The 15,086-nt window shown below is 44.4% G+C and overlaps 2 protein-coding genes across 3 annotated transcripts; one reads left to right on the plus strand and one right to left on the minus strand.

Moving 5' to 3' along the window:
- Positions 1–21: 21 nt before the first annotated feature.
- LOC118302725 (aminopeptidase Ey) lies at positions 22–9,814 on the plus strand. Of its 2 annotated transcripts, XM_035629102.2 has the most exons (21): positions 28–157; positions 1,066–1,651; positions 1,892–2,034; positions 2,174–2,316; positions 3,028–3,154; positions 3,280–3,434; positions 3,554–3,667; positions 3,856–3,999; positions 4,208–4,273; positions 4,402–4,467; positions 4,937–5,109; positions 5,234–5,310; positions 5,404–5,537; positions 5,632–5,687; positions 5,769–5,916; positions 6,115–6,206; positions 6,599–6,709; positions 7,328–7,495; positions 7,710–7,850; positions 8,035–8,116; positions 8,887–9,814. In XM_035629102.2, exons 1-21 carry the CDS (start codon positions 142–144, stop codon positions 9,043–9,045), a joined length of 2,901 nt encoding a protein of 966 aa, XP_035484995.2. In that variant the 5' UTR covers positions 28–141; the 3' UTR covers positions 9,046–9,814. The 2 variants fall into 2 exon arrangements, with proteins under 2 accessions (XP_035484996.2, XP_035484995.2); XM_035629103.2 differs by lacking the exons at positions 7,328–7,495; positions 7,710–7,850; positions 8,035–8,116; positions 8,887–9,814 and adding an exon at positions 7,143–7,321 and having other exon boundaries at positions 22–157.
- An 805-nt stretch (positions 9,815–10,619) lies between these two features.
- On the minus strand, positions 10,620–11,686 carry LOC118302650 (mesoderm posterior protein 1-like). Its single transcript, XM_035628966.2, has 2 exons — positions 10,781–11,686; positions 10,620–10,703 (listed from the first exon to the last, which is right to left on the minus strand). The coding sequence occupies exons 1-2, from the start codon at positions 11,519–11,521 to the stop codon at positions 10,620–10,622; spliced, it is 825 nt and encodes a 274-aa protein (XP_035484859.2). The 5' UTR covers positions 11,522–11,686.
- Positions 11,687–15,086: the final 3,400 nt, after the last annotated feature.

Here is a 15,086-nt window from a genome sequence, read left to right on the forward strand (position 1 = left end):
CTGAGGAAGTTGCAGATTTTGCCCGACCTTGTATAACTGGTGTGTCCATCCCTTGCAGACTTCTTAGTGCAAGCAGCGTAGCAGATGTGCAGTGTGGCTGACCCCGCTGCTTTAAAGCTGAGTTGAGGCAAAACTAAAAAAATGCAAGGAACGCGAGGTAAGAAAAAATTGATCACTGCATCTCGCCATCATTTGTTTTTGTGTGTCTGCCTTTCTGTGTTTGTGTGTGTGTGGGGGGGGGGTTACGCTTTACACATGCCAATGGGACCAGAGAGATCTTTTTTACACACATTTATTTTTCTTCCATTTTATTTGATTGAAAAAAACCTGATAGAATGATGGACTTGGACTAAAGCTCTATCAAAATGTGGGCGACCACACGGCATTACTGTGCCTGAACGCCTCCCACATAGACCTTAACAGAGGAGTAAATCAGGTCCATGTGTAACCATGTTAGTCGCATCTGTCTCATCCTCACTATAATTTCCTTGACTCATTAAAGTTACTCTAGTAGAAGTTGATACGTCAGCCTTTCTGCTTATTGTTGGTCAAGAGTTGATTCATTGGAATTTTCATGAGAATTCTCAAGAAACACTTTTCCACTTCACAGTTTCTGACATCATCCAACCATATGACGGTTTGTCTGTTAATGACATAAGTGTCACATGCAGAAAAAACTTGGTGTGAGGCTAAACAAAAGTTTATCCCGCTTTGTAAATCCTCCACCGTCGCCCATTTGATCAATGTATGACTTCTTCACTATTGAATAGCCAGATCTGTCCCTGACATTTAAAAACTTCTACCATACACACACACGAAGAGAAAGAGAGAGAGAGAGAGAGAGAGAGAGAGAGAGAGAGAGAGAGAGAGACAGCATTGGCCTTTATTCAGTAAAGTTCACCGATGAGGCAGAACTCTCTCTTATCTCAAGGCCATTACACAGCTGAGTGTTTCAGACTGTCCCCGCCCATGAGCTCATGCTCTGACTTTGGACTGAGTATAACAAGGTGGGACATGAGTAGCAAATTCCGGTAATCATTTCTGTTATTGCGCTCTCTTTTGGAGACATGGGAAAAGGCCTGTACATCACCAAAGGGGTGGCAGTGGCCTGTGCAGTTCTAGCCATCGGTGCCGTGGCCACCATCATCGCCCTGTCGGTGGCTTACTCCAAGGAGAAGCCTGGGAGTGAAGCGGCGTCCACTGCCAGCCCCGTTGGGACCAGCACGCCGTCCACTCCGAAGGAGCCCTGGCAGCGCTTCAGACTTCCGGACACCCTGGCTCCCTTATGGTACAATGCGACCCTGAGGCCCCGGCTGGAGCCCAACGCAGAGGGCCTGTACATCTTCACCGGACACTCCCTGGTGGTCTTCAAATGTGTGAGGGCAACCGACCTCATCCTCATCCACTCCAACAAGCTGAACCTCACCACCTTCCAGGGATTCCATGTCAAGCTGAAGGGCCTGGACGGAGGCCCTGCGCCAAGCCTGAGGAAAACCTGGCTGGAGGTCCCCACCCAGTACCTGGTGGTCCGGCTCAACAGCTTCCTGGCGGCCGGCAGAGCGTACGAGCTCTACACCGAGTTTGTTGGAGAGCTGTCCGATGAACTGGGAGGATTCTACAGGAGTGAATACATAGAAGATGGGGTGAAACGGTAGGATCTCTTTTATCTCACTTTGAGAAAAAAAACTAATTCAATTGCAATTGTTTTATCAAATATTTCAGTTTAGTTTGAGAGTTATGTTATGTCATAGTCGGGATTTAAACACACATTACCGACTCCAAGAAAACCTCAAACAGGGATTATCTGTTTATATGGGTGCTTCAGGGTGGGGATGGTCTTTGGGTCGCGTTTGGGATTTCTCATCTCGATGGGGTTCTGTGTTGTTGTCAGAGTTGTGGCCACGACTCAAATGGAGTCGACAGACGCCAGGAAAGCCTTCCCGTGCTTCGACGAGCCGGCTATGAAGGCCGTCTTCCACATGACTCTCATTCACCCCCAGGGGACCGTGGCCCTGTCCAATTCCATGGACCTCGGCAAGTTCTCGGTCTATTGTTCAGTGCAACATTTCGACCGCGTTGCCTCCACTTGACAATGTTCTCGTCCGATTCTCCTCTGTACTTTGTACCGTCGCCGCGTGATGACGCTGCTTTCGTTTTTGGTCCCGGCGCACAGACGCTGTCAACATCAGCATTGACGGCCAGAATTTAATCCGGACCAGATTTGAACCCACAGAGAGGATGTCAACCTATTTGCTGGCCTTCGTCGTGAGTGAATTTACCTACGCTGGGAAGACGCAAGGTGCAGACGACGTTTCGGTAATTATTCATCACATCTCACAGTTACCAGTGGAAATTGGACTAAGACATCTATACTCAGCATTGTATCACTATTATTATAATCACTGTACAGTTTGAGTTTTTTCATGACATGTCGTATTAAATATTCCCTTAAAACGAACAATGAACTTTAACATCAGTAATCACTCAGCCTTGAGAACCACACTTTTACTCAAAACCACTTCTACTTCTAATCCTTGATTCTTCTGCTTTTTCTACTACGATCAGGGCCAGTGATTAGATATAATCTCAGCTCGATGTGGCCTTATCTTTATCGACACATCCCCACAACCTGGATGATAATTCCCGATAATTCTGAAATGACCTTTGCTATGACGGAATAGTTTAGACTCCTGCTCAAATGACTGGATCATACAATTGTTAGTTTTATAACTCCCTGCTACTATTACTACCACGCTCCACCACTGCTATTACAATCCAGCAACTACCGATACAACTTTGTCATCTCAAATTTTAATAAACCAGCCTATTCAAACAACCAGACTATTAATGAAATCCTTATGTGGTTGTTTCGTCTGTTGTTTGAGCGCTGGTCTGTTTCTTGGTTGGGTCTGTGCCGCCCTCTGCTGGACCCAATGCTCAATTCAAGTCTCTGGTCTCCAGCACCGTCGATTTTTTTTTTGGGGGGGGGGGGGGGGTCGAAGTTAATAAAACATTGTTTTTGTCCAGATCAGGATCTGGGCTCGCAAGACGGCCATAGAGGAGGGCCAAGGAGACTACGCCCTTCAGAAGACAGGGCCCATACTGGCGTTCTTTGAGGGGTACTACAACTCCACCTACCCCCTGAGCAAATCAGGTAGGACCCACAGCTGCACCCACAGACCAACATCACACTATTAACAATATGGCTTTGTAACCACTTTAAGGAACATTCAGCTGTCAACAAAATTACTTTGTTTTGACCTCTGTCATCGCTCTTAGACCAGATTGCTCTTCCTGACTTCGCTGCTGGAGCCATGGAGAACTGGGGCCTGATCACCTACAGAGAGACCAACCTCTTGTATAATCCTGAGGTGTCGTCCAATGCAGACAAGGAGAAGGTGGCAACAACCATCTCCCATGAGCTCGCTCATATGGTATGACACTGAACACCCGGTTGTGTACTGCCCTCCGACAAAATGACTCTGACTGTTTGTGCATGGCTTTGAAATGTGCGTTGAAACGCTGCCAGTAAAGTGAAGGTCTGTGCTCTTAGTGGTTCGGAAACCTGGTGACCATGAAGTGGTGGAACGACTTGTGGCTCAATGAGGGATTCGCGTCCTACGTCTCTTATCTTGGGGCCAACTACGCTCAACCGACGTGGAACATGGTGAGTTTTCTTCTCCGCTGAGAATGAGCTCGCGTCACACTTGGCAGTGGACCTCTTGTCAAGGTACCGTGATGTGAGCCAGCAGGGCCGGGGGAGTGTAGATGTGGTAAATCGATACAGCATCTTAACACATCTTGTGACCCTGATATGCTTAAGATACAAATGTTTTTCTTTTATGCATTTTTCAGCTAGATTTAATAGTTCTGAATGAGATCATCGGTGTGATGGCTGTGGATGCTTTGGCCTCCTCCCATCCCCTTTCATCCAAGGAAGAGGACATCATGAAGCCGGAGCACATCATGGAACTGTTTGACTCCATCACATACAGCAAGGTGTGGTTCAAAAATCACAAAAACCTCACACAGTCCAGGTGTGTTGTTCTCTGCAAGCCTCACTAAGCAAGATTTTGACCTATGTAGATTTTTATGGTTGACCCCCATCAAGGTCTCCGGACACTGTCGTTGGGGACTAATGAATCACTGAGTGGTGTTCTTCTGTTTTATCGGATGTGTCCCAACCTGACACCGTTTTCTATTGCAGGGAGCTGCAGTCCTCCGGATGCTCTCAGAGTTCATCACTGAGACCATCTTCTCCCAAGGACTCCATGTGAGTACGAGGCAGCCCATTAAACCGATAAGCATCACAATCAAAAAAGCGAAACTGATCTTCACCTGATAAATGTTTTCACCGCCAAACAACTGGAGCATGACAAACGGTTTGTTATGTGTCTGCAGACATACTTGGAGGAGTTCAAGTATAACAACACAGTCTACAAAGACCTCTGGAAGCATCTGCAAATGGTAAGAGAGCACCGTCTTTTGTGATTGGTTTCTTTCCACAAAACAGCTACTTAAAAAGAAAATGCTTACCTAACGTTAACCTTAACTCTCCTGTACCCTTGTTGAGAATGAACAGAGCATTGAGAACTTTAAAAAAAATAATAATCTGAAGAAATAACACGAAAGCCCGAAGCCACTGACATTTTAAGAAAAAGAATATGCAAAAATATTCAGAGAGTTCGCTTTTCACAGACGGGGCTTTATTGTCTATTTTACTCTAAATGAGACCACAATCTACAAAATGAACATCATGCTGTATTGAAGAAGACTTGAAACTAGCGATTGAGACCATAAACTCTTCAGGAAAACGTTTACTGACGTTATGAATCAAGTCTTTTCTATAGAAACTCTTCTTTTTGCCACCAGTGGAGTCGCCCTCTGCTGGTCATTCCAGAGGTGTAAAATTTAATTCAAATCTGATTGTTACCAGGCAGTGGATAAAGGTGGCATACCGCTGCCAGACTCTGTGGAGGCGATCATGAACCGATGGATCCTGCAGATGGGGTTCCCCTTGATCACCGTCGACACCAAGACTGGAAAGATCACTCAGAAACACTTCCTGTCGGACCCCAAGTCTGTGGTGGACAGACCTTCAGAGTTCAAGTAGGAGACACTTTTTAAATTTGTCAGCGGATATATCCTGAATATGTCCTAAAGAGCTCACCCATGCTCCCTGTATGCCTGTGTCTTTATGCACACATGAATGGCGGGATGGATGTGGCTCCAGTTACGAGTGGATCGTTCCCATCACATGGGTCAACACTCGCGCATCCATACAACAGTACTGGCTTGTTGGCAAAGAAGGTAATATTCATTTTCCGTGTACGATCGGAGCAGCGTAAGGGGGAGTAACGCAAAGTAAAAACATGGATTCATTCTTCATGTGCACCCAAACAGCAACAAACAAGGACATCGTTCTCAATGCTGATGAGTGGTTGGTGGCCAACATAGACATGAAGGGCTTCTACAGAGTCAACTACGACTCTGACAACTGGGAGCGACTCCTCGCCAAGCTCAGCTCCAAACATGTGGTAACATCCCTGCACCTGGAAATGACGCGGTTACACCCACAGGGTAGCTAAATGAATACCCGCACCTCCTAAACTCCATTTTTTCGCTTTTCAGGATATTCCAGTGATCAACCGTGCTCAGATTATCGATGACGCGTTTAACCTCGCAAAGTGAGCTCTTTTTATTTATTACGATGCATTGTTATTCAATACTTGAGGACAAAGGTGATCAGTTTCATGTGACCTTTTCAGGGCAAACATTGTGAACACAACCCTGGCTCTGAGGACGACCAAGTTCCTCAGTAAAGAAATAGAATACGTGCCCTGGGAGACAGCAACACGCAACTTGGGTTACTTCTACCTCATGTTTGACCGCAGTGAAGTTTACGGACCTATGCAGGTTTCTAAATAATGCTCAACAGCATGTCACGATGAATTAATGAGTTCTGAATAATTGGCCAAGAAAAAAAAAAAGGCTTCAATGGCACTTTGTAAAGCATACAGTATATCCAATGTAGCTCTAGTTAATTATTTCTGGATGGCATATTTATCTCAACGGCAAAAAAATTGACAAATCGTGTGTTCGTTCATTTCTCAGGCTTACATTAGGAAACAGGTCGGTCCTCTGTTTGACTACTTCAGAACTCTCACTGTCAACTGGACAACGATCCCCACGGGACACACCGACCAGTAAGGATGTCCACACGCTGTCCATTTAATACGTCTGTTTCAGTCTTTTGAACGCACATGTCCTCATATCCATAACTGTAGCAGGGTTGAGTTGATGCAGTACATGAGCCTCTTGGCAGAATATTACATTGAATTTTTTTTTTTCTCGTTTGTTTGCACCCTTGATAAAAGAAAAAAAGTCCAATGAAATGTTTAACAGCCGCCTTTATTCTTAATTATGTCGCTTAGGCTGATGTATGTGCCAATTTCTCAGCTGAAGCGTATCGTGTAGCTTTTTTGAACTTGTAACTTTTAGCAGTTTGATAAATACCGGCTCTGGTAGAACTTCATGAACTAGTTAATAACTTCATGTGTGTGTCCACTCTCTTGTCCCATGTCATGTCCCTGTCCAGGTACAATCAGGTGAATGCAATCTCCTTGGCCTGTAAGACTGGAGTAGAAGGCTGTAAGGATCTGACCACTGGCTTGTTCAAAAATTGGATGCAAAACCCTGCTAAAAACACGTATGTTCACACTTCACGCTTTCTCTCCTTTCATCGTTTCCCTTTTATTGACATACACACATAATTTCTTATGTTTTTCGTGTTCCTGTCCTCCTCATTTTCTATGTATACTTATGTCACACTTGGCCAAACTTGACAAGGAGCTGGTTGTAGGGTCATGATAAGATAAGCGATCGCAACCTGATTGGACGTATATTAGATTTATATACATATACGAATACGCATATATTAAAATATGTCGGAGAGGTACTTACACTGATGTTATAAAAAATGAGTGATTATTTGTTTTTGAAACCCATATATTCTTTATTTTGATTAGGGTCATTAAAAGGTTGTCGCTTGATGTCCACTTTAGTCTGCAACAGCGAACATAGAAGATAATAATAGAAAATAGCCTACATGGAACGTTACGTTGATTGTCCGCCGTCTTTAGAATTTCCAGAAGAAACGTGACCATACACATGTGCTGCAAGCGATGAGCCAATGAATGACCTCCGTGTGCTGTCGGCTTCAGACACGCCTCTCGACAAGTGCAGGATTTGTTTTATTATAACCCACAGATTTTCGACCGTTGCTTTCACTACCGTAACTCTTTCCCATCTTTGTCCAACCCTCCAGCATTAGTCCCAACTTAAGGTCCACCGTGTACTGCAATGCAATCGCAGGAGGGGGAGTGAAGGAGTGGGACTTTGCGTGGTCCATGTACAAGAACGCTGCGGTCGCTTCAGAAGCCAATAAACTTATGGCTGCTCTGTCGTGCACCACACAGCCCTGGCTGCTGAACAGGTCAGTAGCCCTGACGTCGTGCTGGATTATGTTTTGCTCATCTCAAGGGGATTTTGCAATCTGCAGCATCCTCTGAAATGAAAAGACCCTCTGTGCCCTTTTTTAAAAATTAAACTTTTATCATTCAAACAAAGGGCTGTGCTGACAAAGTAAGGCCATTGCAGGGTTTCCGTGTTGCATGTTTGGCATACGTCTACACTGCCTGTGATTTCAGGTATCTGGACTATTGTCTGGACCCAGAGAAGATCCGTAAGCAGGACGCCGCATCTACCATCGCTTACATCGCTAGTAACCCTATCGGACAATCTCTGGCTTGGGACTTTGTGAGAGCCAGATGGAGCCACATATTCCATGAGTGAGTTTTCCCCTAATTTACATGACTTGTGCTGAGCATCTCAGCTCAGAAGAGGAACGCATCGGCAGGGTTGGCACGTTGCTATGGAGGCAACACAAATCAGAAGTGTCCAACCAAATGGCTTTTGTTACGCAGTCTGTGCGTTATTGCAAAATAATCTTATTTTTTTTAACCTTTTCTTCAGCTATGGCGGTGGATCATTCTCCTTTGATAGGCTAATTAAAGTAGTGACCAGACGTTTCTCCACCGAGTTTGAGTACAATCAGGTACAGTTTCACTTATATCTCATCTCATTTGCTGGACCAATTGACCCAGTTTCTCAATTCACATCCATATTTTCTAATGGAATTAATATTGATAACACCGATCCTCATATTTTTTATATGGCAATATGAAAAAACTCAATTACAAGTAAAAGCCATTTATTGAAAATGTTACTTAATTAAAATGATGTGAGTATTATTAGCAAACTGTACTTAAATAATTAAAAACTCAAAGTTTTCATGCATTGATCTGTCAGCAGAATTTACTGTGGTTGGTTGAGATAGAGGTAATTTTGCACTTGTTTCTACAGCACTGCAATTCATACATTTTTCATTATTGGTCTGTCTGAAAATTATTTTCTTAATGAATCAATAAATTGTTGGGTTTGTAGAAAATGAAATGGGGAGAAATGTCCGTCACAACTTCCCGGAGCCAAAAGTGACATCTGACATCCGAATGTTTGTTTTATCCAACCAGTGCTCCAAACCTATTCTTCAATTTTTTAAAAATTCATTATTTTTCTGTCAATTTCATAAGGTCCCTTATATGTTGTGTATGTAGTCTTACTGTATATCTGTACATCTATATTTGTAAAAGAACAAAGTCATTTAGCTGTCAAGTCATTGGAGTGGAATAAAACAAATACAATATTTGCATTTAAACTGTAGTGGAGTAGACAGTGGCTAGGCAATGCACATCGCGAACCGGTTGAGTATGAATTTGTGTGTTACATAGAATCACATCCCAATCATTTCACTGTGTTCTTTTCTAGCTGCTGCGTTTCAAAGAAGACCATCCAGGGCAGTTTGGCTCGTCCACCATGGCTCTCGAGCAGGCGCTGGAGAAAACCAAGGCCAACATGGACTGGGTGACCAACAACAAGGACCTGGTGCTTGAATGGTTCACCAGTGAAGCCTCATCCCCAGTTTAGTAACCCAAACACACTGTCCGGTCCGGAACACACTTTACAGATTGTTCGGAAAAAACGCTTTGCAGATTACAGCTGGTAATGTACAGCGTCAATACTCTGGAGTTGTACTAATGCTGTATCAGGGCAAGACGTACCAAAACTTGTACATGTAGGTACTCGGGAATAATTTGTGAAGAGGTGGAATAAGGGGGATAACAATTTGGGATCTTACTTCATAAGAAATGATTGTGTTGCAATTTTTCATTTACCGGGTGCCTATTCTATTGTTACAATCTATGTATATGACACACTGAGCTATGATCAGGGGTGAAGACTTCTGCATCTTTTGAGGTACTTATGGAGGGACGTGTCCTGTAAAGGAAACTGTTGGCCTCCGATGACTGTCTCGGCTTACCTCACCGGCAAACTTCCTTACTGAATACAGGTATCTGGGCTATAATATTAAGGAGAGCCCGACTGTCGGTTGGCCAGTGATATTGACCAATATGAGCCTTTCGCAGAATGTATCGGCATTATTATGTTTGCCGATAGATTCGCTGATATGAAAACTTTTATATTACGGAGTGAACAATGCAAAAAAAAGATGTGCATTTATGTTGTGTAAAATAGTATATATATATTTTTTTGTAATTCAAGTTGTATGGTTCTGTGTACTTACCTAGAGTAATTTGCTATTATAGTTGTTTCCACAATTGGAAATATCAGCATGATGCCACAAAAAAAATATAATTTTCTCTGCTCCCAAAATAAATCTTGCATTGTCTGTGGATGCCAGTCTATGAAATTCAAGTTTTGACCTCTTTTTTTTTTTTTTTAGCTCCGCACTATGACCAAATGGCCTTGAGAACAAACAGAGGAGGACACAGACAGTCTGATAAAAACATCCATTCACACGGTGGGACAGCCATCTCCCACCGTAGACTGACGTGGCTTATGCCAAAAATTAAGTTCTGCGTCATACATGGATCCAGAGGAGAACTGGGACAATCAGAACCAGGACAGTCATGAATCCTATTTGACGGCATAAATGGGTCAAGTCTCTAAACATTCAGTCCAGGGCCAGTTGTCATGAGGCTTTTTTTTTCTTTCTTTTTTTTCAGGGTCTCAAGCACCAGACCTGTTTACACAGGATAGAAAAAAAGGCGCCAATTACCAGCTCCTGGATCAGCTGTCGGGCCTCTCCGTGGGGGTCTTTCCTTAAAGTCTTTAGAGGGGATGTGCTCCCCGCTTAACACCTCATTGTCCTGCTGACAGCTGCAGTGTTTATGTAAGGAAGTGAGGGTCAAGCACCACGAGTCTGCATGACTTCATATGTGCACTTGATATTCAGGGGTTGAAGGAAGTAAATGCGACAGCAAGCCCGAGGGTAATTTTGAATAATAATATTTATTTTGTTGACATTGGGGAAAGCTTAATAAATACACAGTTCTATATACAAAAAAATGGACACAAAAGGACAGAAAATATACTTTGTTAAAAATAACAAAAAAAGTTACAAGAGTTTTGTCCGCGAATTGTGCGAGAGTTCATTGTTGCAATGAAAATAGACCCGGGTGGGCTGACAGTCGTGTGCCTCAGCACTGTCCAGAGAAAGGGGCGCCCTGTGGCGGTTGCTGTGGCAACCAGTACTCGCTGGTGAAGTCAACTTCACTAGAAACCTGGCAACAGAAAAGAGATGATGGTTAGCAACTAATTCAACTTAAACACAAAAAAACCCACTTTGCATTATGCGAACAGTTAACAGTTGATTGTGAAGCCCATCCTCGTGGCCGTGATATGAACATACCTGATATGCGTGCTGCAGAGAGGACATCTGGTCCGCGCTCGTGTTGCTGCAGCTTGATTCCTGTGGACTGTAGCTGGCTGCTGGCTGACCCAGGAACTGGTTGAGGGTTTGCGGCGGCTCCACGGAGCCCGGGGAACCCCTCTGCTCGAGCCCCTCCTCGCTGAGGCCCAGCTGAGCGGACAGGTAGGAGATGTAGCGGATGGTGAGGCGCAGCGTCTCGATCTTGGTCAGGGTCTGTCCCGCAGGCGCCACCGAGGGTGGGAGGTATGTCCTGAGGTGATTGAGAGACTTGGTCAGATCCCTCATCCTCAGCTTCTCCCTCTCACTGGCTGTCTGGCGCTTCATCCCCGGATACCGGGACCTGGACTTCTTTGCGGCGGGGCTGGTCGAGGAGGACCCGGGGCGGGGGAGAGTCTGTGTGTTCTGGGTAAGATGAGGCGCTTCGGGGCTGCTGAAGATGAAGCGGTCCAAGATGTCCTGTTCATCTCCTGCGGCCTGGATGGAGGTAGGGGAGAAGCAAAAGGAGTCCACAGACGAGGTGGGAGACAGGCCGCTGCCTGCGCTGAAGTAACCAGCGTCCGAGGCCGGATCGTAGGCCACAGGATCGTAGGGTTTCTCCAGCAGGGACTCGCAGTCAAACAGGAAAGAGTTCTCCTGGAGCTGGAGAGGAGAGCAGTAAGACACTTCCATGGCTGCTGTGGGTATCTTTGGTCCTGGTCGGCTGCTGTGGTCGTGGGCTCTTCCCTGAGCAGTGAGCTGTCGGGTGTGTCGCTGGTGAGGCTGTCAGAGGATAGTGAGGAGGAACAGGGAAAGCTGCTCCATATATGTGGTGGGAGGTGCGAGGTTGCACCTCCGGCAGCCTCCTCCGGTCCTGAGAAGCTCTGGGAGCAGGGCTGGCACCTAGGCCAGGGGGTCCCATGGGAAACCGGCCAGCTCCAGGACAAGGTGTGACCCGGCAGCTCGCACGAGCATCATAAAGTACAGAGATTCACACGATACGCTCCTGCAGCCTGGGAACATGAGCCTGCCCGGGACAGGGTTCCCACCTGGGTCACAGCTCTGTGTCTGAACCTGAGGGATTTCTTGTATTAGAAATCTAGTGAGTGACTGAATGTGACAGGAAGCTGCTTTCAAATCTGGTCCTACAAGGCATGTCCAACGATATGCCTGCACAAGCACTTTTCAAACACAAATTAGATCAGATTAGATTCAACTTGGTTGTCATTGTGCAGAGTTCAAGTACATGTAATGGAACAGTATAGACTGATTACTGTGATACTGAGTATCACAATGCTCACAATATCAGATGCGCAAAGAAGAGCCGCAACTCCCAGGTTCAGTCAATCACAGTAGTCAGACGATGTGTCCGTCCTATCAACATCCATATCTAGATGTTGTTGAGCGTTGCGCTCTCTGCCCCGGTATCTGATTCCCTGCAAGTTTCACGCTGGAGAAGTGTGCCGGTGTGGCAGCTGCGAGGTGTGAGGAGTTTGCACCTCGTCCTGTTTGGACAGTAGCCGGCCTCACTGCTCTGGGAAACCTGGGTCCTCGTAGAAAAGAATGTGCAGCATCAATCAATAACAACTGCCCAAGCGCATTAGAGATTCTAGTAACTGGGCGGAAGTGTGTCTCCGAGTCGGTTAGACTGTCCGCGAAGCCTGTGGCAGCGTAATCTCATCAGATAGCTTTACGTACAGAATGCAAGTTTAACACACCAACACACACAACACGCTATATTGTTGTATTGAATGTTGAATGTTGACGTGTTACTTTACAGATAACCTCTCAGTGATTCGTTGTGTGTGTGTGTGTGTGTGTGTGTGTGTGTGTGTGTGTGTGTGTGTGTGTGTGTCTGGGCCCTCCCTGGCGAGTCTGTGGATTTGAGCGTCAGGTGTGGACTGTGGATCTGAGTGGTGAGCAGTGTTCCCACAAACCGCCGCGTCACTTTTGACTCCTGGAGAAAAACCCATGATTGCATGGGACGTGTGAATCAGTCTCGCGCGGGTCCCCGACAACTCACTTATGTAAAATATCAAAGACATCTGAACAACAACAACAACAACAAAAGATCCAAGTCGAGGATGAGGGACTTCTGAACCAAGATTTCTAGAAATATAACAGTATAAATGATTTCGCAGAAGCAGTGGTTTCGATTTTAATTTTTCTAAAGCCCGAAAGTGTGTGAGGTGACACCCGCCAGACTTGACAGATGACCCCATGACTATGGAACCCACAGTGACCTTTGAATCCCCACCACCTTTATGTGATCAGATGAGTCACTGAAAACATCAAGTCAAAGTGTATATTTCTGTCAATATTTCAGTTACATAAAGAGTATATCTATGATTTCCCCCCAATTGCATATCCTTTCATAAAAGAGTGCTATTACTTATTGATATACTGTAGACATATTATATTATATATCGCAACAACTTCTGGCCTGTAGAGGTTTGGTTGATTAAACTTTGATGCCTTTGCAGATGGGAAAAATTAAGAGCTTTCAATACTCCTTCCATTTTTTTCCTATTTGCGACAGAGTTCCTCTGATTCCATTTCTGTTTTAAATTGTAAATAATAATAATAATATTTTTTTTGCAGTATGAATTTTCCCCCAGCTGTCAACTTTCTTCTTCCGTCCTCGGCTGGCGGTGGTGGGGATCTTCCCTCTCTTAATCCACATCAACTCTGACAGTGTTGACTCACATGTAATGAGTGAATAATCAGCACCGCTGTGCCAACCCTTTCATCCCGAACCCCTTCAGCTTCGGGGAGGTTATTAGCTTTGCCATGATGAAAGACCTGGGTGAGTATATTAGGCTTTGTGTGTGGGGCCTGCTGCTCGCATATCAAATGACCTGCATGTATGTGGCAAACTAAACACTCGGGCCTAATTCTCCGGGCCTGATATGCAGATCCACACTTCTCTATGAATATTAAAGCCCTCTCCGTTGGCTTTAGAGAGTAATTAGGGCCGTAGGTGAGAGCAAGGGGGGAAAGGGTCGGGGAGGGTCTTGCATCTTTAGTCTAGACTTAGCGGTGCCAGGGACCTGTCAGTGTTTGCTGAGCCACATTAACAAAGATACTCTAAATAAACTAGATAACCTGTGGCAGAGGCTGAGCTCTGGTCTGCTCACCTTGGACCACTCACGTGTCACATGCTGCAGACCACAGGAGCAAATTACTCTATATAGTAATATATATATATATATATATATATATATATAGTCATTTTAGTTGTATATTCATGTCTGGGAAAGCACATTCCTCTGATCACGACTCATTAATGCTACTTGATGTCACGTTTGAGGTACTTATGTAATGTCATTGGTAGTATTCACATAGGATAATGTGTATTGTCTGCATACCAATTTGTTTATTTCTGACATTGATTTGCTTTAGAATTATTGGCATGGAGAACAATATGATATTTATAATATAATATGACGTGACATGACTTGACATAATATAGTATAATATAATATAAGGTTTTATGGGGAAAAAAATCCAAATAATTTATTGTATATACATGTTGCAACACATTCTGTTTTCTTGTTAAGTATCATTCACATCCATGAACTGTTTTACTGTTGCTATGGTCACCCGAAAAAATAGTTTGAAGACAGACTTTAGAATATGAAGAAACCCCTTCAGCAATTTTCCCGCCACTCAAGGTGAAACGAAAAGGAGGGAAACTGTATGTTGAGGGGTTTTAACCTCCGTCTGACAGCTTCTGTGACATGCAGTTATTCAGTTAGAAGTAAGAAAGCCTTTATTGTCATTGTGCATGGAAACATACGAGTGATCTTCTGTTCAGTGCAAGACAGTTAAGTGAAAAGAGCAGAACAGTTTTGAAGGAAGACATCTCCCATTCAGGGTGGTGGGGGGCAGTGATATGATGAGGTAGCAAAGTGCATTTCACATTTAAAAGATATCTCATGTTTGTAGGGTTTGATCATTTACAGCAATTTACTCTTTCTGCACCTGCACCGCCTGCCAGAGGGCAGGCGATTGAACAAGTGCCGGCCAGTTGCAGTTCAGTTGTCAATAGGAGGCACACGATCGAGAGATGAATAACTGCAAATGATTCATCAACGTCTTGTGTCATAACATAACATACCAACCATCTCTTATACGGTCTGCAAGTGCATTAGACTTTGAATCCCATCCTCTTTTACCATGAACAGGTGTAATTATTTTTATATTGTATAATTCAATTTGAGTTTTAATTCAAAAGATTGTTTTAACTGTGTGATTG

This window comes from Scophthalmus maximus, chromosome 4, assembly GCF_022379125.1.
Source record: "Scophthalmus maximus strain ysfricsl-2021 chromosome 4, ASM2237912v1, whole genome shotgun sequence".
Lineage (NCBI taxonomy): Eukaryota > Metazoa > Chordata > Actinopteri > Pleuronectiformes > Scophthalmidae > Scophthalmus > Scophthalmus maximus.